Source organism: Sus scrofa, chromosome 18, assembly GCF_054392235.1.
Source record: "Sus scrofa isolate SSC_HxYL_T2T_F1_AM1 chromosome 18, Sscrofa_HxYL_maternal_Yorkshire_Landrace_v2.0, whole genome shotgun sequence".
Lineage (NCBI taxonomy): Eukaryota > Metazoa > Chordata > Mammalia > Artiodactyla > Suidae > Sus > Sus scrofa.
Window position 1 is genome coordinate 45,951,745 of NC_139400.1, and position 26,739 is coordinate 45,978,483.

The following is a 26,739-nucleotide window of genomic DNA, read 5'->3' on the forward strand; positions in this document are numbered from 1 at the left end:
GCCCAATACCCACCTGTACCTGGGCACAGATATCTTTCAGCTCCTCAGCTTATACATCATCTTGCCCACTCTTAAGGCATGTTTAATAGGATACCTTCTCTGTCCTTATCCAAAATATTCATCTTCATTGAATTTAATGGAGAGAACCAAGGCCAGAATCCAAAGATTTCTAAAGGCTACAGCCAGGACTCTTGGAACATTGACATTGATCCATGTTGGGGTCACAACATCAGATGTTGTTAAGAACCTCCTTATACATATGTGTGAAGCAGCCAAGTGAGAAGTGGGGCCTGTGTCAATCAGAGAGTGCATGGCCTCCCTAAAGCAGGTATCAGTAAAAGTCATTGCCGAACCAAACATTTTGATGCAGAGGATCAAGGTTCCAAGCCCATCAGTTGGTGGGTATAGATTGCTAGCACATGCTAGCCTTGGGTTACTATGGCTTTAGGGCAGAGGTTCTCGAAGTACGATCCTGAGACTGTCAGTAACACCTGGGAATGTGTATGAATGCAAATTCTCAGGCCTCACCCCAGACCTACTCAACCAGAAACTCTAGGGCTGGGGCCCGGCAATCTGTTTGGACAGACTCTCTAGGAGATTCTGATCACACTCAAATTGGAGGCTCATTGATTTGGGAAAGTCTTCTCAACCCTGGCTGGACATCAGAACAACCTGGGGAGCTCTGAAAATCCAGTTGCTTGTTTCCCAAGCACAAAGTTTCTCATTTAACTGATTTTGGGTAGAGTCTGGGCATCAGTATTTTCCAAAGCTTCCAAGGGGATTTTCAGGTGCATCCAAGGTTCATAAGCACTGTGCCAGGATGCCTGTTGAAACGCCCGCATACTCCTTCCTCCTGGGCGGGGAGGCGAGGAGTGTGGGAGGCACGTGTAGTTTGGCAGAGTTCCCAAGTGATCTGCTGCAACCATCAAATCCTGCTTCCCCTTGGAGCACATGACCTTAAACCACCAGCTTCAGAAATAGCCTTGATCGGGCTTTTCATAGACTGAATGAATATTCACGCAATGTGACCTGTTTGAAAGGTTGTTTTTAATGCTGCATTTGTTCAGCAAATGTAAGCACTCATATAGCACAAATATTAACTCCTAAATCCTCAAAGGCTTTCCTCACGATATGCCATCTGGCAGGCATTATTGTAATAATCTCTTTATTATCCACACTAACGAAGGACTAGCATGACATTGGTAATTGAAAAACACAGATCATTTAAAAATCATTCAGGCTTATCCTGTCACTGCTCCCGAAACCAGGAAGCCGTCAAGAGTCAAAAATGTTGACTGATTACAATTTCCTACCTTCCCTACGGAGGGACTAATACACGTTCTTTTAGTCAGAAATTTGAACAATAGGAGAAGTGAAAGGCTTCTAAATTATAATTCCTTTTTCTGCAAAAGGGCATCTATTTTCTCCATAAGAGGTTGAAGCACAAAGTAGAGAGAAAACGCTATATTTTAAATGCATTGCACCCTGAGACCAGAGGGTTCAAAGTGTGGTATTGTAGAAGCTGCATAGTATTCAAGGTATCGGTGGATCTGGAGTCTAGATCTTTTTCTGATGTGACCTGTGTAATTTGAGATGAGCCATTCCAGCCATCAGTGGGTCTGAATTGTGGTCCCCAACCAGCTGCCTCTGCATCACTTGAGAACTTGTAAGAGACGCATATTCTCAGACCTCACCCCAGCCCTCCTGAATCAGAGACGCGGGGTGGGGCCAGCGATTGATGCTTCCACAGACCCTCCAGGAGATGCGATTTGGATGCCTGCTTAAGTTGGGGACACCTCTGTTCTCCACTAGGCGCTCAGTTTTCTCAAGTATAAGATAAGGTGACAAGCCTAGATTATATTTGAGGTCCACTTCAGCTCCTCAGTGGCCTTGGTGTATGGGCCTGGAACATGTTGAAAGAGTTTCTGTCTGGAGTTCCCACTGTGGCTCAGTGGACTAAGGACCAAGCATAGTCTCTGTGAAGATGTGGGTTGGATCCCCAGCCTCACTCACTGGGTTAAGGATCCGGCATTGCTGCAAGCTGTGGCATAAGTTGCGGCCTGGATTGCATGTTGCTGCGGCTGTGGTGTAGGCTGGCAGCTGCAGTTCTGATTCACCTCCTAGCCTAGGAACTCCCACATGCTGCAGGTGTGACCATAAATATATATTTTATATATATTTATAAAACTGTTATGTATATATAACTTGTGTGTGTGTGTGTGTGTATAACAGTTTCTGTGTTAGACCTTAGATGTGTGATTGAAATAGTTCAACTAAAAACATGGCATGTGGGTAACAGAAGAGAAACAGATCTTCAGAAACACTCTACACAAACCATGTATGGTGCTCACTAAAAATCAGGCTGTCTTCAACCAGTTGGTACCATTTTCCCAAAGTGAGGAACCCTGGTGCCTCAGCAAGGGAAGTGGCTACTGCCCCCTTCCTCCAGGGGCTGAGAGCTGTCTGATGTGATTCACGGAGCAGCACTTGTGCAGAGGCTCTAACAAAAGGTGTTTTGGAAGGATGTACTGAGGTATACGGGCTTTGCAGTAAAACAAGGGGAATTTTCAAGTCATTTATCAAAGCTCTTGCTGCTTCCATTTCAAGACAGGTGGGAAAAATAACATGGAACAAGAAAAGAAAATAAATCTGGATCCGAAGCATCTCATAAATAAGAGTGGGGGCTGTTGGCCTTGCCGGGTTCTCAGGTTATTTTTGTCACAGTAGAGAAAACTCTCAAATGTTTTGGCAAGTAATTTACTTTTTCTGTTATCAAAATCCAGTTTGTAAGATTATTTCACTGGCTGTTAAAACCGAAAGAGTAAAAGGAGACAATCATTTCAAGGAAAGAGAGGCTGGGAAAATGACACCCAGAGTTAAAAAGAGAGAGAGACAGGAAAAAAAAAAAAAAGTCAGAATATAGTTCACCCACAACTGCAGAATTTTTTTCATCTAAAATGCATGACCCTTCATAATTTAGAGCAAGTCATAGGAAATCAAAGGCAGTTTTCTAATTGGCTTTTGCTTAATAAGAGCCTATTTGTTGGAGACAATGGGATCTGGTTTATTGAACATGAGAGAGACTTTGGTCTATTATGTCTGGGAGGGTTGGAGAAATTGTAGCTTTTATTTAAAAGGATGGATCCCAGATCCACTTTGCCTGAGCAGAACACGTTGATTAAGCAGAACCACAACTGAGAGCCTGCATTGGACATCTTTGTGTAATTCCCAGCAGAGTCTGGTCGATCAACAACTTGACGCTAAAATCCTGGTTAAAAGCCTGTACTGCGTTCAAATTCTGGGTCTGTCACACACTGACTCTGAAACTCTGGGCAAGCTACCCAGATGCTCAGTGCCCCAGTTTCCTTCAGTCAAAGGAAGGCAACAAGAGGCCCTACCTTGTGGGAGTTTTATAAGGATTAAGCGTTAGCATATGCAAGGTGCTTTATGTAATACCTGGCACGGGTCAGGCATTATTTCATTGGGACTCTTTGCTAAACAGCCATATGGATCTTTAGAAGAGCCCTAAAAATACGCTATATTGTTTCTTAACTGTAAGACCTTTTGAGAGCAGCAGTGTCCTATTTAATACCCCTGGTGTGTGCCTAAGGAGGTGTGTGATTGATAGAAAGGGGTTACGAGGGGATCCTGGGAGCACAATTCAAACAAGACTGATGACTCTTCATCCACAGGGACCTCCTCCCTCATCAGCTTCACTAACATATAGCTTTGGGGGGCTGTTTGAACTGGATTTAGAGAAACTAATTTTTTTTTCATTTGATTTTCTTTTTATGTATTTATTTTTGGACTAGATTCATAGACCAACACTAGAAATAGGTCTGAAATAAATGTCATGTTTTTCTCTCTTATATTTGGCACACTCTCCTTTGTTGGCTGGACCCGGCTGTGTAGCTGCTAATATTGATTAGCCTCATTTTTTTTCAAACCTTTCTCAGGCTATATAAAGTCTAAATGCTAGCCGTACTAAAATAAATGCCTTCAACTTATAAACTGGTGGTAAGGAAAAAAGTAGGAACAAAAGCACAGAGACATATTGTCCAAGCAAAACATCGCCTGCTCTGCCAAATCCAAGTTGTAAGGCCCTGGACAAGCTTCTTAGCTCATCTGAGCTGTTTCCCCATCAATAAAATTGATGCAGCCACGGTGGAAAACAGCATAGCAGTCCCTCAAAAGTCTAAAAACAGGACTACCATGTGATTCAGCAATTTCACTCCTAGGTATATATCCAAAGAAAACGCTCATTCAAAAAGATGCATGCATCCCACCCAGTGTTCATAGTAGCATAGTTGAGATATGGAAACAACCAAAGTGTCCGAGAGTTGAATAGATAAAAGTGCGATTATACACGCACACACACACACATATGTACATACACATATATTCCATATACACAATGGACTATTACTCAGCCATAAAAAAGAACAGAACTTTGCCATTTTCGACAACATGGATGGACCTGGAGGGTATTATGCTTAATGAATTAATTTAGACGGAGAGATGGAAGAAGACAAGTAATGTATGTTATCACTTATGTGTGTAATCTGAAGAATAAAACGAAGGAATATAACAAAGCAAGTACATATTCACAGATATTAGAGAACAAATTAGTGGTTACCAGTGGGGAGAGAGAAGCAAGGAGGGGCAAGAGAAGGTTATGGAAGTAAGAGGTACAAACTACTATATATAAAATAAATTATAAGGATACAGCAGAGGGAATATAGCCAATATTTTATAACAACTTTAAATGGAGTATAGTCTATAAAAATATGGAATTACTACATTGCACACTTGAAATTAATGCAATATTATAAATCAACTATACTTCAATGAGAAAGTACAGCTGAGAAAAAAATATGAGATAAAAATCTCCGGTAGTTACACTACCTATATACAGCCATTTAATATTCTGGAATATAGGACCCCAGAATTAAAAAATTAAAGCAGGGTCAGATATAAAAAATAATAATAAATAAGCAAATAAAATGGGGATAAGAATAGTGCCCACCACCTCCTCTTTATTAGATAACATGTGTGAAACCTAGTACTTGGCCCCGGAAAGTACTCATCAAGCACTAGCATTTTTATATTACTTGTGTTCATGAAAATCTTATGTATCAAAGTCAAAATAACAAATGTACACAGAATGAGAGAAGTTCCACTATTTTCTTCTAAAGAATTAAAATATTATAAACTCTTTCATTGCAAGTTACCTTTTAGGCAAAATCTCTGATCATTTCTTTCCAGTATTTTGATTTTCCCCTCACTCTTGAATACAGACCTGACCCCCTTACACCAGTTAGTCTCAGAATAAGGCTGAACCTCGCTTCATTTGATGTGCCTAATGATCTTCATTTTTGTTACAACTATTTTTAATTTATCTTTTAAATCATAAATAGTAGTATTTTTTGATTTAAAAAAATTTCCAACATTTTTAAACAAATTAGGATAAAATGCTAAAATAAGATATTGAAGCCACTACACTGACCCAACTTGCTGTACGATGTGGACAATGATGTTCTGGAAATTGTGGAACTGTGGCCAGTAGGCAGCACCACTGTCCTATAATTTTTTTTTTTTTTCGTCTTTTTAGGGCCGCATATGTGTGGCATATGGAGGTTCCCAGCTAGGGGTTGAAGTGGAGCTCTAGCTGCTGGCCTACACCACAACCACAGCAACGTCAGATCCGAGTGGTGTTTGTGACCTATACCATGGCTCATGGCAATGCCAAATCCTTAACCCAGTGAGTGAGGCCAGGGATCGAGCCAGCATCCTCATGGATGCTAGTCAGATTCATTTCCACTGAGCCACGACGGGAATTCCTGTCCTAGAATTTTAGATGGTGTTTACTAGCTCATAAAAAATGTTTCAAATCGGGATGGAAAGACAGCTTCTATGTACTCTTGAATAATGTAGAAAAGCATGGGTTGTTTGAACCTTGAACAAGTCCTTCCTGTACTTAAATAAGAAAAAAAATTACAGTTGACCAAAATTTCTCTGGCAAATCAGAGTCAAGTTGTTTATTAAGACGCTTTTAGGAACGAAACAAAAATAGGTACTTTCATACAGATTACCTAGATTATGATGTAAGAGTAGTTTTCTTGAATATCTCTTTAACATTTATTTTCCATATCTCTGTTTTTGTTTTTGGTTTTTTGGTTTTTGTTTTTTTGCTTTTTAGGGCCGCACCCATGGCATGTGGAGGTTCCCAGGCTAGGGGTCTAATTGGAGCTGTAGCTGCTGGCCTACGCCACAGCCACAGCAATGCCAGATCCAAGCCGCATCTGCAGCCTACACCACAGCTTACAGCAACGCCAGATCCTTAACCCCCTGAGCAAGGCCAGGGATCGAACCCACTACTTCATGGTTCCTAATTGGATTGTTTCCACTGAGCCACAATGGGAACTCCTATTTTCCATCTCTTAACAGAAAATGACTTCCCTTAAATCATTCACCATCTAGATCTGAATTTCTAGGGCAGCTCTTGGTGATCATTTTTGACAATTAACACTGGAGCGTGGTTTTGCTCTGAATGAGTCTCATGGGGTTTACTGAGTGATCTCGAACATATAGAGAAATTGTTGGATGTGTTGATAAGTAATGTGGTTTTTTTTGTAGTTCTTGGCACTCTGTGGGTGACCACAAGCCAGAACATTCCCTGTGAGTAGGCACATGTTAGGACCCTGTGGCCATCTGAATTTTATAGGGTACCTGTGCTTGGAAACCTGCAGTCTGCATGAGTCTGGACAGTTCACCAACACGATGGACAGGTGTGGCCACACTTAGCCCTCATATGTGAGGATGAGGAGGTTAAGGTGCAGAAAGGCAAGTGGCAGAGATGTGGCTGCTTCCCAGGTCTTTCTACTCAAAAGCGGTCGGTTCCACTAGAGCACAGCCACCGGAAACACAGTTTTTACATTACATCATTTTCCTGTGCTGTCTTGTGTCTAATAATCCTCTATTTTGATCTTCAGCTGAGTTTCCCGACCCCTGGGTCTAGAAGCTGGTTTTGCTACACTTGTAGAAAAAAAGTCCCCATCACTGTCCCCAATAGGTTTACATGGAGATAGCAAATGTCATCCTGCTTGATTATTTGGAGCTTGCTTTGTGGTTTTGTGGAGGGAAACCTCTGGGGGTTGGGGACATCTGCTGAAGAATTAACCTGATCAAACATCTTGTTTTAATCACAGAATCATGTCAACCCCGCCATGGACTTTACCCAGACCCCTCCTGGGATGTTAGCTCTGGACAATATGCTGTACTTTGCCAAGCACCACCAAGATGCCTACATCCGGGTAAGTACACAGCCCCTTTCAGCTCTTGTTGGTTTCCTACTGAGTTCAAATTTCACATCTATAGATATGAAGGGATTACCGTTAGAAGAGTGGCCCCAGAGTGTGACTTTCCCCACTTAATAAAGTGGAAATTAAAAGTGAATGAAATAAATCAGGAGTACCCAAATAGGGATTTTTCACTTTTAATTTTTTTTACATGATGATAGGTAAACATATATTAGATACTGGGAAATATTTTACATGGTTCAATATTTAATTATGAAAAAAATTCTTAGCCTTAAATAACAAAGAAGAGGAACAAACTATCTACCAAAACCCTGCAGGATCATCACGAAAACCACTTAGACCTACGTGACTTCTTGAAGGGCCCCAGGGTTCTGTCTGGTACTGCTCTATTCAATCTAATGCTGGAGGCATGATCAGATAAACAGGAAGAGAAGAGTGGGGGAGTTGGAAAGGGACGAGAAATGCCTACTTTCATTTTATAACAGACTAGTGAAACTCTAGCTACCAAGGCAGATTCCTCTGTGGGTGGGACCAGAGGAAAAGAGAAGGTGCCACCTGCTGAGGCGGAGCAAGGGACAAAGCAAAGAACAAAGTGTGAATGAACTGGAGCTGTTGGAGTGACAAAGCGGGCCTGCCCTTCAGGGCTGCTCCACTGGAGGCCCCAGATTTGTGCTGACACCTGTCCCCTGTGCCTAGGAAAAGGAGCCCAGGTTCAGTTGGGTGAGGTATACAGGTCCAAGATTGAGGTGGAGGTGGATATGAATAAATGGGACAAGGGTGGTTAAAATGATGACGAGGTATGAGCTTAGAAAATACTCGATGAATGAATATCCCAATACAGGAAGGGGAAAGCTGAAATCAGAGGAAGACATGACTCTGACGTTCTCTCTTTGGATCCCTCTTGGCACTGGCTTTCCAGAGACCAGGGTTCAAGACCTGGTAATGTAATTGCAGGCAATTCCTCTTATCTTGGCTAAAGTTTCTCCTCTAACAAGGGAGCATTGTTGCCCCAGGGAGCATTTGCAAATGTGTGGGCGTGTGTCTTTGGTGGTCCCCATGACCAGTGGGGGCGCTACTGGCCAGAATCCTCTGACACATGGGAGAGCATGCACTGTGAAAAATTGTCCCAACCAGTAGTGACCCTTTTGGGAAAAAAAGTCATGCCAGGTCAGAATTCCCCACAGGCACTCTATTTTAACTTTATGTGTTTTTCTATACATGTTATTTGACCAGCTTTCACTTATACTGAAACGCTATTTATAATTTGATTATACAAAGGATTTTACGCATTTCTCTGAAAGGTTTTATGTAGTTCTCAGGTACTTAGAAATGCATTTTTCCATAAGAACATTATTTTTTCACAAAAGCTTGGTTTGGCTTATATGGGTCTGTATTTATTGCACAGATTATTTGCTAGGAATGTAATCTACTCTCTCAGTAAATAATATTTTTGAGATACTGTGTAGTATATAGCCTTGGAGAGTTGAGTATGAAAAGAAGAAGCCTAATAGAAATTGAATTTAGCATTAACTGATTAATGTTTGTGGATGAATGCTTCTAAAATTATAGAGTATTGATGTTGAATGTGTCATTAGTTGCATAAGAATGACGGTAGTGGCTGTGGCAGTGGGGAGAAGCAGTTTGAATTAATCATTTTGGAGCTACGATAAACTAGACTCTCTCCAAGGAAGAGGGAGATACTGGCTTGAAGATGGATGGTGGTGTCACAGTTGAACTAGATCTGCCAGCCTGAGGGGCAGTCATTTGGAGACATCTAGACCTTCTATGCAGTGGGACATCTGTCCAGGTAGATGCTTTGGTAGCCTGCAACATGGGCAAAGGAGTCCAAGCCCTGTGTAGACACCACATTCTATATTTTCTACATCCTTAACCTTTTCTTTGCCTCGAATCTGTTCCTCTAGATTGTTACAACATTATCTTCCTGGCCTCCCTGCCAAAGTCTGGTATCCTTGAACCCACCTTTCATGCCAGCTAGACTAGGCTTCCTAACCAGAGCTTAGAATGCTTCAGGGACAAATCCTGGCCCACAATCCTACCTCTTGTGGTACCTGGCACATAGTGGGTTTAAATGATTTCTTATTAATCGAGTAAAGAGTTTCTTTAGTTTTTGTTTCAATGGTCTCTTGCCAATGATCAATTCATTTTTATCATCTGGGAATTGTGGCCTTTGCTCCTTTTAACAATTACATGAAGGTCTATTTTTGAAGCATGGATTTATTGATGGGCAGCCTGATTTCTCGTGTATGATTTGAATAACCTCTGTAACCACGTACTAATGCAAGCATCGGATGTAATTCAATTACCCCATACTTGGACGGGCACGGAAAACAGGGAGGAATTGCAAATCTGAGCATCCCACTGTGCCTGGAGTAAAATCTGGAGATATAGCATGATTTCAGGCTTCTGGGTCTTATTTACTCTGGGCATATTGCTTTTATTTTTTCTGGAGCGGCTTCACCTTCCCCGGATCTCCCCACCAAGGCCCTGTCTGTGAGAGGTGGAAGGCGGTGCTTGGCTCACTCCCATGACCCTACTGTCACTGCTTCACAGACAGGGTGGTAGCACAGAGCTGAGCGTGTCGTGTGTTGGGTTTTGTTTTGTGCTTTTCCCCCTCCCTGAAATGACAATTCTCAGTGCTTTGGAAAAAGGAAGATTAGTGACTATTAGAGGAAATAAAACCTTTGGACTTAGAACATAGATTCCTGGTGTATTTAATTATTTAACTAGGAGCCACTGAGAAACTCAGGAGAGTTGGTTTTCATTTGGTTGAAGACTCTTGCTGGCTATTGTGGGAGCCAAGATTCACTCACAAAGCAGGAGGTCACGAGCAGGAAGCCTGAGGATTCCAAACCCACAATGGCCAGGGCTGAGGTGGAAATGGGATCAGAAAAAATTCCCTAAGAAAACTCTTAACAACTAAAAGAAAGAGTGATTTCAGAATGAAGTTAATTCTTCATGGTAATATTTGTCTTCCCTTGTTTGATCAGAGAAATGAGTACCTGGTACAGGTTGGGTAACTTACATGCTCCATATATTAGCTCATTCTTCAGGAATAGCTTATGAGACAGTGTGGTTATCATGGTTTTATAGATCCAGGACCTGGGACTTAGAGAAGTGCTGAGAGTTCCACTAGATCAAACAGCCAGTTGACCAGTTTTTGTTGAACTTGCGTCTTTGGCTTCCAAATCTCAGGCTCTTTCCAGTCTTTAGCACCCTGTCTCAGGACTTGGAGTGTGATGGACACAACAGATCTGTTCTCCTTGGCATGATGGGTAAAGGGATAGAGTCAAAGAGGAATGCTTAGAAGACATGGAAAGTTGATGGGACCATCAAACAAGTGTTTGTGTCTAGCGTGGTCCAAATGTTGCTCCTAAAAGGAAGGGAGGTGGCACCTTCTTTTTCCATTTTATAAACTTTTCATAAAGTTTTTCCAGTTTTTATAGAGCATGCAAACTTCATGTATAATATCACATTATCTTTATTAGATTGTAAATGCTTTGAAAACCAAAGCCTGTCTTTTTTCTATGTATTGCCTTGTTACCAAATGTTTGATCGCCACTTTAATTGTGTTATTTAAAGGAATAAATAAGCTTGGTGATGGTATCACTGCAAAGCTTTCCCGATCTCACATGTGGTCATGAGTTTCAGACTAGTGACAGGAGAAGAGACATGCAGAAGTATTTCAGAATTTCAGGAGAACTTCAGAACCTCTTGGCATTATAGCCAGACAGAAGCATGCTGTGTATCAATCCCAGACCTTGAAAAAGTTGGGTAAGCTATTTAAATATGCAACAAGAAAAGCCAAATGCATGCAAATGAGATGTTTCTGTTATTGCTTATGTCTTTCCAAAGGGAAAAAATATCCACATGGAAAACAAACAAAAAAACAGTTCATTTTCTCAGATGCTAAAAAGCATTGAACTAAAGGAAGAGAAATCCCTTTCAACATTCACATTCATTTATTCATAGACTCATTCAAGAAATATTATCAAACACCTGCTATCTGCCAGGCCAAGGCCATACCCAGTGGATGTGGTGGTCAACAAAGATGGCAGGGTCTAGTTTTTAGGTACCAGAAAATAAAACAGGAAGCGAAGGAAGATAGTGCAATTTTTGTTGTTGTTGTTGTTGTTTTTTAATCTTTTCTTTTTTCCCTCCTGGGGTTTTTCTTCTTCTGAAATTTTAGATATGACCTATCCTGGACACATCTCTGAAGTCAAAAAACCTTTACTTGATATTTATTTGCAGTTTCCTACAATATATTGAGTAGATAAACATTTCGCTGTTTTATAAATTATTATACTGTTTAACTATATCACAGTCACTTAGGACTTGCTTCTTTCCCCAGTGACCCAATTTTAAACCATGGCACTACTTGGAAAAATGTTCTGATGTTGGGTCAATATGGAAAAAAGAAAACTTGACCCTTTTTGTATATCTTGTTGGGTATAGTGCTGTGTTATAAATAAAGGTTTTTCTTAATGAGGCTGTGACCCAACTAACTAGCAGTTTATAAGATCTTGAGGCTCCCAGTCACCAAAGCAGAAGTAAATTCTGGAAACTACTTGTTCTTTGTATACTCTGAAATTCTTGCCTCAACCTCCCTCATAATTTATGAGCAACATCTCATCCAGTTGGAATATCTTGGCACACTGGGTGACTGTGATAGAAGATAATGAATTTCCTAGGAGGGGAAAAATAGAAATGCCTTCAAAAGCAAGATTTATTTCAATGGTTTCATGCAGTTGTGAGCCAGGGCACATGTATGTTTCAGTATTATACCACATCAGAACAGAAATATTCATAATATGTCAAGTAAATGCAATTATGGGAAGAGTTGGCTATTTGTACCTAAGAACTGTTTTCTCAAGTTTCCCTCATGATAGCCATTTTTAACAGATAAAAAAATTTAAAGTATGTTTACACTATTTGGAAAATGTTCCTCCTCCTCATGAGTGCATACACAGTAAACAATACTTTTTAAAATAGTTGAGAGAAATTTTGGTTTAGACCCTAATTTACAGCTGGGACATGGCAGGCCTAGTTTTTGAGGCAGTACTGACAAGAAAAGGCTGGAAGATGACTTCTCATGAGAAAAGATTTTATTTTATTTTATTTTATTTTTTTATGAACTGTGGAAGTTCCCAGACCAGGGATTGAATCTGAGCTATAGCTGCAGCCTTCACTACAACTGCAGCAATGCCAGGCTTTAACCCTGCAGCACCAGGCTGGGGATCAAACCTGTACCTATGGCAGTAACCCTCCTGTGGCAGTCAGATTCTTAACCCACTGTGCCACAGTGGGAACTCCCCGTCATGTTTTATGTCTTTACGTATTTTAAGTACCTAACATCCATTACCTGTAATCTTTGCAATGCTCTGGAGGTAGGAAGATGAAGTAGCTTTGGTACCCATTCTTCCAGTGCATAGATCTCTCTGTCCATTAAGCCCCATCGCGAGTTCAAAGCATTTGGGGGAAACTTTTCAACTTCTCTCTCCTGTATCAGAGGGCATGAACATAACCATAATAGCAAATATAGAGCTTGCTGTGAGATAACAAGTATGCTAAACAGTTTCATTAATTTCTCACGGCACCACTATGAGGTTGCTAGTTATTATTTCCATTTTGTGAATGAGGAAATTGACAGAAAGGGATTACAAAGAGCTAAGGAAGTACTAGAGCTGAATTTAAGATCAAACGGTCTGTTTCCAGTGTTCACACCCTGTACCTTTTTGGGAGTTTGTAAATTCATCTAAGGGTTGCAACTAAAGTTCACGTAAGTTCTATGGATGTCTTTTGCTCAACTGGCAAAGTATTTTTACAGGGAGGAGAAATTGAATTGCCTGTAGGTAGGGTATGCACTCCCTCTTCAAATAACTGTGAGTCCCAGAATTCCCTATTATATTCTCTCAGACTGCTTTGTGCATCCTGGTTGTCTGCCTGGGACTTGAGGGACTTGACTTAGTGGCCCTGATACTGGTGACCTTTGTGAAATCCTGAATGCATTGCCGGCACACAGTAGGTGCTCAATCTCTTTTCCTGCCTTTTCTCTTTCCTGGTCCACCAAGTCGTACTTGATTACTGTGTTGTCTCCTGGGGTTTCATATTTCTACACTTAATGTTTGTTGTCTCTCTATTCTTGTAGTCAATGCCTGGGGAGCAGGTGCTTCATCTTGTGTTCAGTATTTATTCTCTTGCTGAGAATAAAAGACTTTAATTTCAACCTCCCAAGAGTAGGGGAAAAGATTAGGCATGCTTCTCAAATTCTTTCGTTGTAAATTTTCAAGAAAAAAAAGTCATCAGATCTTATTATAAATACCCTGGCTCAGTGTTCTGGGGGCTCTCAGCACAGTCAGCCCTCTGGGATGTGCATTAAACTATGCAATGGAGCAATTGCTGCCCACAGCCTGCACTTAAAGAGAACAGAAACCAAGTATCCCTCCTGCATTAAGGGGGGTGCTGATGGAGGCAACGCAGAGCCTTTAAAATAAATTAAAGAACTTTTAGCATTTCAAGGGGGAAATTGGCAGTTTCCCAAGCGACATAATTACAAGACAGTGTGTAATGTGTAATTAAACTTAACTATGAAGCAAATGATTGGAATAAAGCTTGGTGGCACATCATTTTTTTTTTTTGTTCCCGTAGTGCTGACAGATCCTTCCCTCCCCTTGTCCCTGAAACAGCTTCAGCAGCAATTGCTCCTAATTTTTTTTTTTAATGAAATTATATGTTGCCAGTTAAACACACAGATTCGTGTAAAGGAACCTTTTTTTATTTGAGTGACATTTTCCTTCTAGGTGATCCAGAGCACTGAATCAATTTAGAATAACAAGGACCTCAAGGCAAAGCCTTGCTGGGACTTTAAAATGACTCTTTGTCTAATCCTTCATTTAAACACTTTATTCTTTGCTTTTTTATTTTTATTCTCCCTTTGACCACGGTCCACAGCTTGGAGGCTTGTTTTTATGTACAGTGTTCTTTTTTTCATGTTTTAAAAATAGGGGCATTAATTTAGTTGGTTGTGAATAACCAAGCTGTTACTTCCAAACAATCAGGACCTCTTGAGAGTGTGAATATATGTGATTAGATTTACTAATTGCGCTGGAAAGCAGAATTTCTGACTTCCAAAGCCAGCGATTTGAATGGAATGCTTCAGGCTTCGGGATGAGGTCATTGTTCATCATGGCCTTGGTTTTATCTCAGAAGACCCATCCTTTGAGGGAGGGAAGGCAGGTTCCACAGTCCCTGAAGACCTGGTGACTGGCTGCTGGATAGAGCAGGATATGCCCTCTGAGTTCTCACCACCTGAGTGTTTTCAGCATCGGGCTCAGTGTCTGGAATCTGAAGCAGATCTAAAACATGGTAGTTGCTTGTTTTATTCTCCTTTGCGCTAACAGCCCAAGATGAGTAGTAGGTTTAGCTTAATTTAGTTTTAGTTTGTTTTTGTTTTTGTTTTTGTTTTTTAAATGGCTGAACCTGCAGCATATGTAATTTCCTGGGCCAGAGATCAAACCTGTGCCTCTGCAGTGACCTGAGCTGCTGAAGTTGGGTTCTTAACCCACTGCGCCATAGTGGAAACTTCTAGATTTAGAATTTTTCACTTAGCTATATCTGGAGGGCTTTTTGTTTTGTTTCACTTATTTAAAATTTAAAATACAATGGGACTTTAAAATGCATCAATGGATTGCTTGAGAAAAAAAATGAAACCAAGTTATGTAATGAACTATATGCAGTTGATACAGTGCAACCCTAGGCCTGATGTGAATTACAGGGTTAGAAACTCCAGACAGCCTCACGTGTGGCTGACACTCTCCCTCATGAGGGTACCAGCAAAACTCTTAGTCAGCAGTGACTGTCCTAGGGTCTCTGTTTTAGACCTAGTAATATCTTCCCATTCTTCCTCCAGATTGGCTCTGTTTCGGTCTACATGGTTCATTTTTATGTCCCACTATGCCAGTTAAACAAATACACACACACACATTTTTTTAATTGACGAATAGTTCATTTAAGATGTTGTATTAGCTTCAGGACTTCCCGTGTGGCTCACAACCCAACACCTCGGTGTTGCTTCTACAGTGGCTGTGGCTCAACCCCTGGCCTGGGAACTTCCATGTGCCGCGGGTAAGGCCCCTTCTTAAAAAAAAAAAAGAAGATGTTGTGTTAGCTTCAGAAATACAGCAAAGTGATTCAGTTATAGATAGATAGATTTTTTTCAGATTCATTTCTTTATAGGTTATTATAAAATATTGAGTATAGTTCCTGTACTATGCAGGAGGTCCTAAATAAATATTTATCGAATGCCTGCTGCATGACCTGCTGCCTCCTTTCTGCTGTCATTGCATAGGCTTCCACCTTTAATTATGAATTTTCTGCCTTCATTGTGAGGGGCTCACTAGCCATTGTGCTGGGGGTTTGCTGTGGCTTCTGCTATAATTTCTGTACCACTTTGGAGAGCAGAAGTTCCTAGAGCTGCTGTTCACTTCTGCCTGTTTCTTTAAGAGGGGAAAGTTTTCTGGGAATACCCTCTCTTCAGTGTGTCTAGAATTGGAAAGTGTTATGGGCCTCATTGGCTTTTTAATTATTTCTAAATAATAGACATTGTTTTTTAGAGCAGTTTTAGGGTTATAGAAAACTTAAGCAGAAAGTACATAGGGTTTCTATATATCCCCTTTAGCCCCTCTCTCACGTACAGTTACCCATGCTATTAACATTGTGCATTAATATGGTATTTTGTTACATTCGATGAAGCTAATATCCTTCAATTGTGCTGTGCTATAATTGCATATTAGTTTATGGAGTTTTTTGTTGACCCTTTGGAATTTTCTAGATAGACGGTCATGAGTTTTATTTCTTCTTTCTCAATCTCCATACTTTTTATATCCTTTTCTTATCTTATTGCATTAGCTGGGACTTCAAAAGCTTGAAATAATTATGCTTAGGAGAGCATGCTGAAAGTCAAGATAGGCCAATAGCTAGGCCTCTTGCACCGGTTAGACAAGTTAAGACTGCAAAAGAAAATTTCTTGAATGGCATTAAAAATGATACTGTAGTGACATACAAAGGATCAGAATGCTAAACAGACTTATTGCTGATATGGAGAAAATTTCAGTGGTCTGAATAGAAGATCAAACTAGCCATAACATTCCCTTAAGCCAGAGCCTTATCCAGAGCAAGGCCCTGACTTTCTTCAGTTCTTTGAAGGCTGAGAGAGGTGAAGAAGCTACAAAAGAAAATTTGAAACTAGCAGAAATTGGTTCATGAGGTTTAAGGAAAGAAGCTGTCTCCATAACATCAAAGTGCAAGGTGAAACTACAAGTGCTGATGTAGAAGCTACAGCAAGTTATCTAGAAGATCTAGCTAAGATAATGAATGAATGTGATCATACCAAACAACAGATTTTCAATGAAGACATAACAGCCTTCTATTGGAAGAAGATGCCATCGAAGACTTTCATAGCTAAAGAAGAGAAGTTAATGCCTGGCTTCAAAGTTCCAAAGGACAGGCTGACTCTCTTGTTAGGGGCTAATGCAGCTATTGATTTTAAGTTGAAGCTAGTGCTTATTTACCATTCTGAAAATCCTAGGGTCCTTAATAATTATGCTAAATCGACTCTGCCTGTGCTCTATAAGTGGAACAACAAAGCCTTGATGACAGCATGTCTGTTTATCACATGGTTGCCTGAATATTTTAAGCCCACTGCTCAGAAAAAAAACAAAACAAAGAAACCATTTGTTTCAAAATAATACTGCTCATTGATGATGTACCTGGTCACCCAAGGGCTCTGATGGATGTACAATGAGATGGATGTAGTTTTCATGACTGCTAACACAGCATTGATTCTGCATCCCATGAATTAAGGGGTAATTTCCATTTTCAAGTCCTTTTATTTAAGAAATACCTTTCGAGAGGCTATAGCTGCCATAGATAGTGATTCCTTTGATGGACCTGAGCAAAGTAAATTGAAGTTTCTGGAAAGGATTTGCCATTCCATTTGTCATTAAGAACATTCCTGATTCAAGGGAAGAGGTCAAAATAGCAACGTTAAGAGAAGTTTGGAGGAAGTTGATTCCAGCCCTCATATGTGACTTTCGAGGGTTCAAGACTTCAGTGGAGGAAGTAATTGCAGATGAGGTAGAAATAGCAAGAGAACTAGAATTAGAAGTGGAGCCTGAAGGTGTGACTGAATTGTTGCAATCTCATGATAAAACTTTAATGGACAAAGAACTGCTTCTTAGGATAAGCAAAGAAAGTGCTTTCTTTAGGTGAAATCTATTCCTGGTAAAGATGCTGTGAAATTGTTGAAGATACAACAAAGGATTTAGAATATCCCATAAACTTAGTTGATAAGCAGCAACAGGATTAGAGAGAACTAACTCCAATTTTGAAAGAAGTTCTACTGTGGGTAAAATACTATCAAACAGTATTGCGTGCTACAGAGAAATCCTTCATGAAAGCAAGAACCAATCCATGGGGCAAACTTAATTGTTGTCTCATTTTGCAAAATTGTCAGTCATCCCAACCTTTAGGAACATGGTCCTGATCAATTAGCTGCCATCAACATCAAGGCATACCCCTCCACCAACAAATAGATTATAACTCGCTGAAGGCTCAGATGCTCATCAGCATTTTTAGCAACAGAGTTTTTTTTTTAAATGAGGGTATATACATTTTTTTAGACATAATGCTATTGCACACTGAATAGACTATAGTGTAACTATAACTTTCATATGTATTGGGAAATCAAAAAATTGTATGACCCACTTTATTCTGATAGTGACTTTATTGCCGTGGTTTGGAACCAAAGTCATATCTCCAAGGTACATCACCTCTTGCTGCTTCCTCTCTAGGGAATCTGGTCCCCAGTTAGCCAAATAGGTTCTTCCCTCACTTCGTCTAGGTTCAGGTGGCCTTTCCTCACCACCAAATGTAAAGTAGTAACGTCATGCCTTTGCTCCCTATCTTACCTTCTTTGTTTTACTCCAAATGTGATGCTTGTTTGCATACTCTAAATTTACCTTTTTGTGTATTTCCTGTTTACCTGTGCAAGTGTGTAAGCTCCATGAGGGCAGGGCCTATGTACTGTTCCCCGGTGCCAGTGTTGTAGCAGATACATAGATGGCACTCAGCACATACCTATCTTTTTTTGGTTGTGCCTGCAGCATGTGGAAATTCCTGGGCTAGGGACCCAACCTGTACCACAGCTATAACCATAGCTCCAGCAGTGACAACGCTGGAGCCTTAACCCACTGAGCCCTGAGGGAACTATATCTATCAAATGGGTATTTGAATCCAGGGAGTTCTGGTATTCTGCCTTCTGAATGGATTGCCAGTCACCCCAAAGTAGGAAGCCACAGAAATAGGCTTTTATCTGGAATATGCTGGAACCTCCCCAGCTGCGAGTGTCCTGGAGTGGAAACCAAATTAGCAGCTATAGGGATGTGCCCCAAAATGGCCTTGCCCCAGATATGCTGACACTTATACTTGGGTGAATCACTGCTGACTTTCATTTTTAAATTGTATTCATGTGACCAGAGTCTAGCCGGTATTAGCAACCTGCCTACCAAATTAGAAGGCATTTTGTATTGGTATAATAGAATTTTAGGTGGTAGCATTCTCAAATGTCCCATTGTATTCAGTAAAAATAGCTTTCCCCTCAGGAACTGTGCAGTACACCTGGTACACCCAGGAGTGTTTGACATTGTCAGGTAACTTTATTTTTACATTGGCCTTAATTTTATCAACTTTTCCTCTGCATTGATGAGATTCCAAAATTTAGTATCAATCATAAATGTTAGACCATGCTTCTCCTATGCTTTATAAAGCAACTGGAACACTGTTAGTAACAGATATAACAGCCCTAACAACTAATTTCTCTCTGGCTGGTTTAGCAAATGCTATTCTGTAACATAAATATGAGGGCTCTTATGCTTGGAGGCTTTTAGAGGACCCTGATATGTGTCATTCGTAGCTGTCTACAAAGTTGTGATTACCAGAATTGGGGAAGCCAGGTTGACTGAATTTGCAGTCCTTGTATGGTGATCTTTCTCTGCCACAGGACTCTTACACATGCTATTCCTGCTGATTCAGCCCTGATTTTCTCTGAGCATACTTCCTTGCCCACGTAGCTCTCATTCATTCCTTAGGACTTCATCTTGAAGTCTCCTCTCTCTCTCTCTCTTTTTGGTTTTGTTTCCTTGTTACTTCCTTTGATTTGGCATTGTATAATTACAGGTTTTATTATTTGATCATTATTTCTCTCAAAGATGACATTTTTGAGCGAGGACCCGTTTTTTGGCTCTTTGTCCTCACTGTCTAGTAGCACTGGGCCATTTAAACTATTTTTTAAGTGAACAATTAAAGATTTGATATGCTGAATCCTTGACTCGTGTTGCTCCTCTCTTTCCTCTTCCGAAGTTCTCCATGGCCATGCATGAGAGAACTTGCATGGATATCAGAGGATCGAAACTGATATCTGCCTTTCAATGGATGGTGTCGTTGAAATGGTTACAGTTTGTTAAGGCAGGTGAGCTACATGTTATCAAGCCTTACATTAAGTCTCAGCTATGAAAGCTGGGAGAAATGTGTGTGTTACATGCACAGACCTGAGTTCTGTATAGGAGAACGACTAAAAGGACCAAAGTTGAGTTCGTTATTTCAGCAGAGGGGTCAGTTCTTCTGAGAGCCTAGTAGCTTGGGGTTCCATTCCATACATGGTAGGAGCAAATAAAAGCTAAAACGTACTGAGCGATGAATGTATGCCAGGTGCTTTTATGGACCTGCTCCATCTGTATAACCTTATTGACTTCTCACTACTTTACAAGGTAGATGCTGCCATTGTACCCATTCTGCAGATGAGGACGCTGAGGCTCAGGGATGTTAAGTAACTTGGCCATTGTTATAACGAACAATGGCAGTAAAAAGCAGACTTGGAGTTTAGACCCAGGCAGATCTGATGGTGCCTTTTTAGTCCTTTACATTTGTTTCAGTGGTGTGCTAGTAAATAAGCTTTAAACCAAAGCAAAACAAAACTGATCTGCCAATTTCTGTGATATGAATATTCCCACTGTGGCTGATCTCACTCTCTCAAGTGTTTATAGCTTGCACAACTTTTGGAAGTTAAGCAATTGCTGGTAAGCCTGCTCTGGCACACCAGTTACTCACTTCCTCTAATCCCTTTACCTTCACACGCATCATCTCCTTGGCTCTTCTCAGCTATATGATGAACCATGTAGAGTCAGTGGGATTAAGCCCAGGGTCCTAATCTTTGCAGTGGGTTAGTGGAGTGGTTCCCCTTGCCAATAAGTGATGGAGCAGAAGGAAGGACACTGTCGCTCTCTTACTGACTCACTCTGGGCAGGAGCCCAGGAAGAACACAGAGCCCCAGGAACCTACTGTTAGCAGGACTGAAGAACTGACAAAAGGTGATTCTGGGCAGCAAGAGAGGTTTCATCTGGTACCAGTGCCTCTGATTGGACCAGAACGCCTTCGTGGTCGGAGGAGGAACAGTGAAGTCCTAGCAAGCGTTTCTGAATCCAGAATTTTCTTAACTGTCTGCATTCAGTAACATGTACTTACATAGGAATTCTTCCCCAATTAGCCTTCAAGGGAATCCCCCAGCCTCCATCACCACCGTGGAAGATGCAGCTGCCTCTGGCTGAGGGAATCCCGGCTCTGCGAGAACTCAGGTGGCTGCTACCATGGCTGGGGTGGCAGCTTGAAGCTATGGGGGAAACTGAGACAGTTTGGTCCTTACTGCTCATTTCCTTCCATTTCTCCCATCAGGGTACAATGTCAAGGACAAATAGACTTTCTTTTATATTCTAGGCTCAGACTGGCCCCATAAATTTTTTAAAAGATTATTATTATTATTATTATTATTATTATTATTATTATTATTATTTGGCCACATGCATGGCATATGGAAATTCCTTGGGCAGGGATTAAATCTGGGCTGCAGGTGTGACCTACACCACAGCTGCAGCAATGCCAGATCTGTAACCTACTGTGCTGCAGCAGGAACTCCAAGATTATTGTTAGTTTTTTATTATAGATGATTTACAATGGTCTGTTAATTTTTGCTGTACCATAAAGTGACTCAGTTATACATATTTTTAAGAACAGTCTAAAGTTCACAGAAAAATTGAGGGGAAGGTACAAAGACTTCCCAAATGCCTCTTGCCCCCATACATGCGCAGCCTCCCGCACTAACAGCATTCCGCATCAGAGTGGCACACTTGTTATAATCCATGAACCCCCACTGATGCATCATGATCACCCAAGTCCGCAGCGTACCTTACAGTTCACTCTTTGCATTGTACCATCTACAGTTCGGATAAATATATAGTGACATGCATCCATCCTTATGGTATTTATAGGGTATTGTCACAGCCCTAAAAATTCTCTGGGCACTGCCTCTTTATCCCTCACTGCTCCCCATCCTCCCCCAACAGGCCCTGATCTTTTTACTCTCTTCATACTTTTACCTTTTCCTAAATGTGGTGTAATTGGAATTATGTGATGTGTAGTCTTTTTAAGATTGGCTTCTTGAATCCCTTGGTAGGATGCACTTACATTTCTTCCATGTCTTTTCATGGCTCGAGAGCTCATTTCCGTTTGGCACTGAATCATATTCCATCATCTGAATGTAACGCAGTTTGTTTATTCATTCACCTGCTGAAGGACATCTTGGCTGCTTCCAAGTTTTGGCAATTATGAATAAAGCTGTAGTCAGCCTCTCTGCGCAGGTTTTTGGGTGGATGTAAGTGTTAAACTCCTTTGTGGAAAAGAGTATGATCTGGATGGAATGGTAAGAGTCTGTTCAGTTTTGTGAAAAATCAACACACTGTCTTCCAAAATGGCTGTACCCTTTTGTATTTTCACTGGCGATGAATGAGAGTTCCTGTAGCTCCACATCCTTGCTAACGCTGGGTATTGTCAGCATTCCGGATTTTGGTGTTGAAATGACTTTATTTTTTTATTTTTTTTTGTCTTTTTGCCATTTCTTGGGCCGCTCCCGCGGCATATGGAGGTTCCCAGGCTAGGGGTTGAATCGGAGCTGTAGCCACCGGCCTACGCCAGAGCCACAGCAACGCGGGATCCGAGCCGCGTCTGCAACCTACACCACAGCTCACGGCAACGCCGGATCGTCAACCCACTGAGCAAGGGCAGGGACCAAACCCGCAACCTCATGGTTCCTAGTCGGATTTGTTAACCACTGCGCCACGACGGGAACTCCGGTGTTGAAATGACTTTAAAGCGAACTCTGTCCCATTGCTTTGGGTAGTATGAAAAAACACAGGCTTCCTGGATGATGGTTTATCAGTATATTTTAAGTGGCAAAATATTGAGATCTTTTGATTTAACAATCCCATTTCTAGGAGTTCCCTTCATGGTGCAGAGGAAATGAATCCGACTGGGAACCATGAGGTTGCGGGTTCGATCCCCGGCCTCGCTCAGTGGGTTAAGGATCCAGCATTGCCATGAGCTGTGGTGTAGGTCACAGATGTGGCTCAGTTCTGATGTTGCTGTGGGTATAGCATAGGCTGGCAAGTGTTTTCCATCAAACACACAACTAAAGACATTTTCACACATTCCAATGCTCTGTAAATGTTTGTTTTCACAATGCACAAAGAAGGTGAGTACACAGTTTCCCTAAGCAGGCCTTTGAAATGTGGGCTTTGGCCCAAGAGAATTCCCTTCTGAGTTTGTCCTTCATCTGGCCACATTGTCCCTGCACAAGCAGGGGACTCATAAAGTTTCCAAATGAGTTTTCCTCCATGGCTTGGACTCTTAGCCACATGCCCTGATTGTCAAGTAACTTCTGGGCCCCAAGCACCCCCACAATGAAGGAAGGGGTGAGGTCCAAGGTTGCTGGGAGCATCACAGAAGTCATTGCTTCTGATAAAATCCATAGGGAAATAGGATGTGGAATATAGATAACAGGAGATAAGAGATGGTTGGAAGTCAGGATGCATGTGAAAGTACATAAATAATGGCATATGGAGATTCTCATGTTAAAACCAGGCAAGCTGGTATTCACCAGGAAGTACAGAGATGCCCACTGGGCCCTTGATGGGCACGGCCAACCAGTAGAGGCTAGAGCTGTTCCCTGTACTGTTCATTCACTTGTTTGGTAATTGTTCACTAATAAGCACCTAGTGTACGCGTGCCTCTGCTGAGGTGGGAAATTCATGAGTGACTGAGATGTAATTCCTGCTTTCAACCCCACCAGGGGAAGAAAGACACATAGACTTCACTACAATTGGGGGCAGAAAGTGAGAATTGCTGTAAGAAAGATTTAGATAAAGGATTGCAGGGCTTTAGGGGAACTGAGTAAGGTGTTATGGAGAAGGTGACGTTGGGTTGGATCCAAAGGAGAAGGACAATTTAGACAGGTGCAGGAGGGGGCGCTGGGGTGGAAGAGTGTCAGGCGAAGCCATTTCCATAGAAGGAAACCACATCTGGACCTACCCCTGTGGGAGGGCTGCCTCACTGCAGAGATCTCTCATTAAGCAGAGGAAGCCAAGGTTTGGAACATAGAGATATATTGTAGCGTATAGAATTAGATGACATGAGATAAATTCCATTTAAAAAGCCAGATTTAATAGAAGAAAGATTTCCTTTTCACATGCCTTTAGCTTGAAGAAAAACAATGTATGGCTTAATCTCTTAATTAGGTTTGAAAAAATCGTTTTCCCGTTTTAGCTAATTTAATATGCAATAATTAGGAAATTAACTCTTTTCTCTTTGCAAATGTTTCTGACAATGCTGATTGGTTATTGTCCAGAAGAGGATGATGGGAAATAGTTCTCTCTTCACGTTTCCATCCCCCCCGCATCCCGTCTCCAAAACCAGAGTGAATTTGTAAGTCTATAAGCCAAGTGAGAAAACGAGGTGTGATCTGACTTACAGGAATTCATTGTATCCCTAGCTCTCTGAGAATGTGTTTGTTTAGTAAAGCAAGTATACCCAAATATGTTTCGGACAAATATATGTGTAGTGTAACATAGTTTTAAGACTGCAATAACTGTTAAGACAGTGGTGACAATTTCTCAGGAAGAAATCAGGCTTGAGAAATGTCAAGCCTCATTTTTCATCCCACAGTGACTGTCAGACACTGCCAAACATCTCAGTGTCTTTGTATTCCACTGAAGGAGACAGGAGGCATTTGTATGCAGTCATGCAATGTTGAGTGAGTCAAAATTCTGCCTTGTGATTGTGTGATTTATTGCTAATATTGCCCAAGATACAAAGAGGCTTCTCTGCCTTCATTCGGCATCCATTTCCCAGTTGCAATTAATCTTTATTACATTCCATAGCTCACCTCTGGTTTGGAATGTTAAAAAGATCCCTCAGAAGTTTCGTCTCCTTCAAGGTTCACCCTCTTGATGAGGCTTAGCCTGCCTGCATCTCACATGCACCTTCATCCCAGAAAGTCATATTTCCTTGTAAAAAATGCAAACAATATAGAAGGACATGAAAGAGGTACCTAGCAAGTGAAAAATCTGTCCACTTGACAAATCCCATCCCCTTGTATCTTCTAAATAGACTGCAAGCCCCTAAAGATGGTATTTTATTCACCTGTGCATTTTTAGCACCTAGCAACTTGCTTAGCAATAATCATTGCTCAAAGAAATGCTTGTTGGGTGAATGAATCAATCAAAGGGTGTGGAAGAGAGTTGGGCTAGAATTCACATGAGAGATTTAGGGACGTGCAGTACTTTGCTTTTTTAAAGATGTGGTCCTTGGACCAGCAGCATCAGCATCTTACTGGAGCTGGTTAGAAATGCGGACCTCAGGCTGACCCCAGGCTACCGGATCAGAATCTGCATTTTAACAAGATTCTCAGATGATAAATGAGTGCTTTAAAAGTTTGAGACTACCTCCAGTAGTCTATAGTATATCTGCAATATAATTAAAAATGTGGTCTTGAGTAAGCCAGAAAGAAAAAGACAAATACCGTATGATATCACTTATTTGGGGAATCTAAAATATGGCAAGATGATCCTACCTACAAAACAGAAACAGATCACGGCCAAGGAGAGCAGACTTGTGGTTCCCAGGGGAGGAGGGGAGGGAGTGGGATGGATGGGTAGTTCAGGGTTTAATATTTGAAATGGATGGGCAACGGGCCCTGCTGTACAGCACAGGGAACTGTGTGTGATTGGGTCACTTTGCTGTACAGCAGAAACTGAAGAAAGATTGTAAATCAACCATACCTAAACAGAATAAAATAAAAATGTGATTTTGCACAAACAAATGCAAGGAAAGGTACGCATTTAATTTATTTACATTTAAGCAGCAGGCCGTGGAACCGTTTTCCAAGAGTGGATACTTTGGTAAGGGCTTCTCACTTTCATTCCCCTCACGGACCTGGTGTGGCTGTCCTTGGGTGTCCTGTAGGACTGTCAGCCCATTTCTGAACCATCTCCCCTAGTGACCCTATCTGGTCAGTCCTAAACCCCAGTTTGGAAATAGACACATTCCATGTCACCTAAGAAGCAGTTCAAACCACAGTGTAGAAATCACGTGGACGCCCAGCTTGTGGACTTGGAATGCTGCTACATCACATTTTCACTGCTAGACAGCAGGCATGTTATTCAAGTTGTGGTTTCCTCATCTGAAACACATTCTGCTTTGATGGCTTATGAGGACTAAAGGAGTTAAGCATGTGAGAGTTGGTACATGACAATCAGTCCGAGGGTGTCCACTGTTTTTTAACTGAGGAGAAATTCACATAAGATTAACCATTTCAGAGTGAACTGTTGAGTGGCCTTTAGTATATTCACAATGTTGTGCAAACATCACCTCTCTCTAGTTCTAAGACATTAAGTAGCATCACCCTAAAAGGAAACCAAGTACCCCTTAAGCAGCTGTTTCCCATTCTCCTTCTTCCAGACCCTGGTAACTACCAATCCTCAATCTCTCTCTATGGATCTTAACGCTTATTAATAATGCTTTATAGTCACGGGAAAAAAAATCCCCACAAAACTCAGATTTCTTTCTTTTTCTGTCTATTTTCATTGTTTTCCACATCCTTCAAAATAGGAGTTTGCTAATGATGGAAACTGGAAGTAGAGGCATGATATAATTTTAAAGCAATGGTTCATAAAATGTGGTCCCAGATTAGCAGTATCTACATTACCTGGGAACTTGTTAGAAATGCAGATTCTGGAGTTCCCGTTGTGGTGCAGCAGAAACAAGTCCAACTAGGAACCATGAGGTTGTGGGTTTGATCCCTGGCCTCACTCAGTGGGTTAAGGATCCCGTGTTGTCATGAGCTGTGGTATAGGTTACAGACTCGGCTTGGATCTGGCGTTGCTGTGGCTGTGGCGTAGGCTGGCAGCTACAACTCCTATTAGACTCCTAGCCTGGGAACCTCCATATGCTGCAGGTGTGG

The 26,739-nt window shown here is 41.3% G+C and overlaps 1 protein-coding gene across 11 annotated transcripts in view; it reads left to right on the top strand.

Annotated features, from left to right (window-relative positions):
• ELMO1 (engulfment and cell motility 1) overlaps positions 1-26,739 on the top strand; it is a 555,188-nt gene that overhangs the window by 264,478 nt on the left and 263,971 nt on the right. For all 11 annotated transcript variants that reach the window (XM_021079239.2, XM_085005795.1, XM_021079236.2 and 8 more), the window contains one exon: positions 7,209-7,313. In XM_021079239.2, coding sequence (XP_020934898.1) covers positions 7,209-7,313 — 105 coding nt within the window. The remainder of the gene's footprint in view (positions 1-7,208; positions 7,314-26,739) is intronic.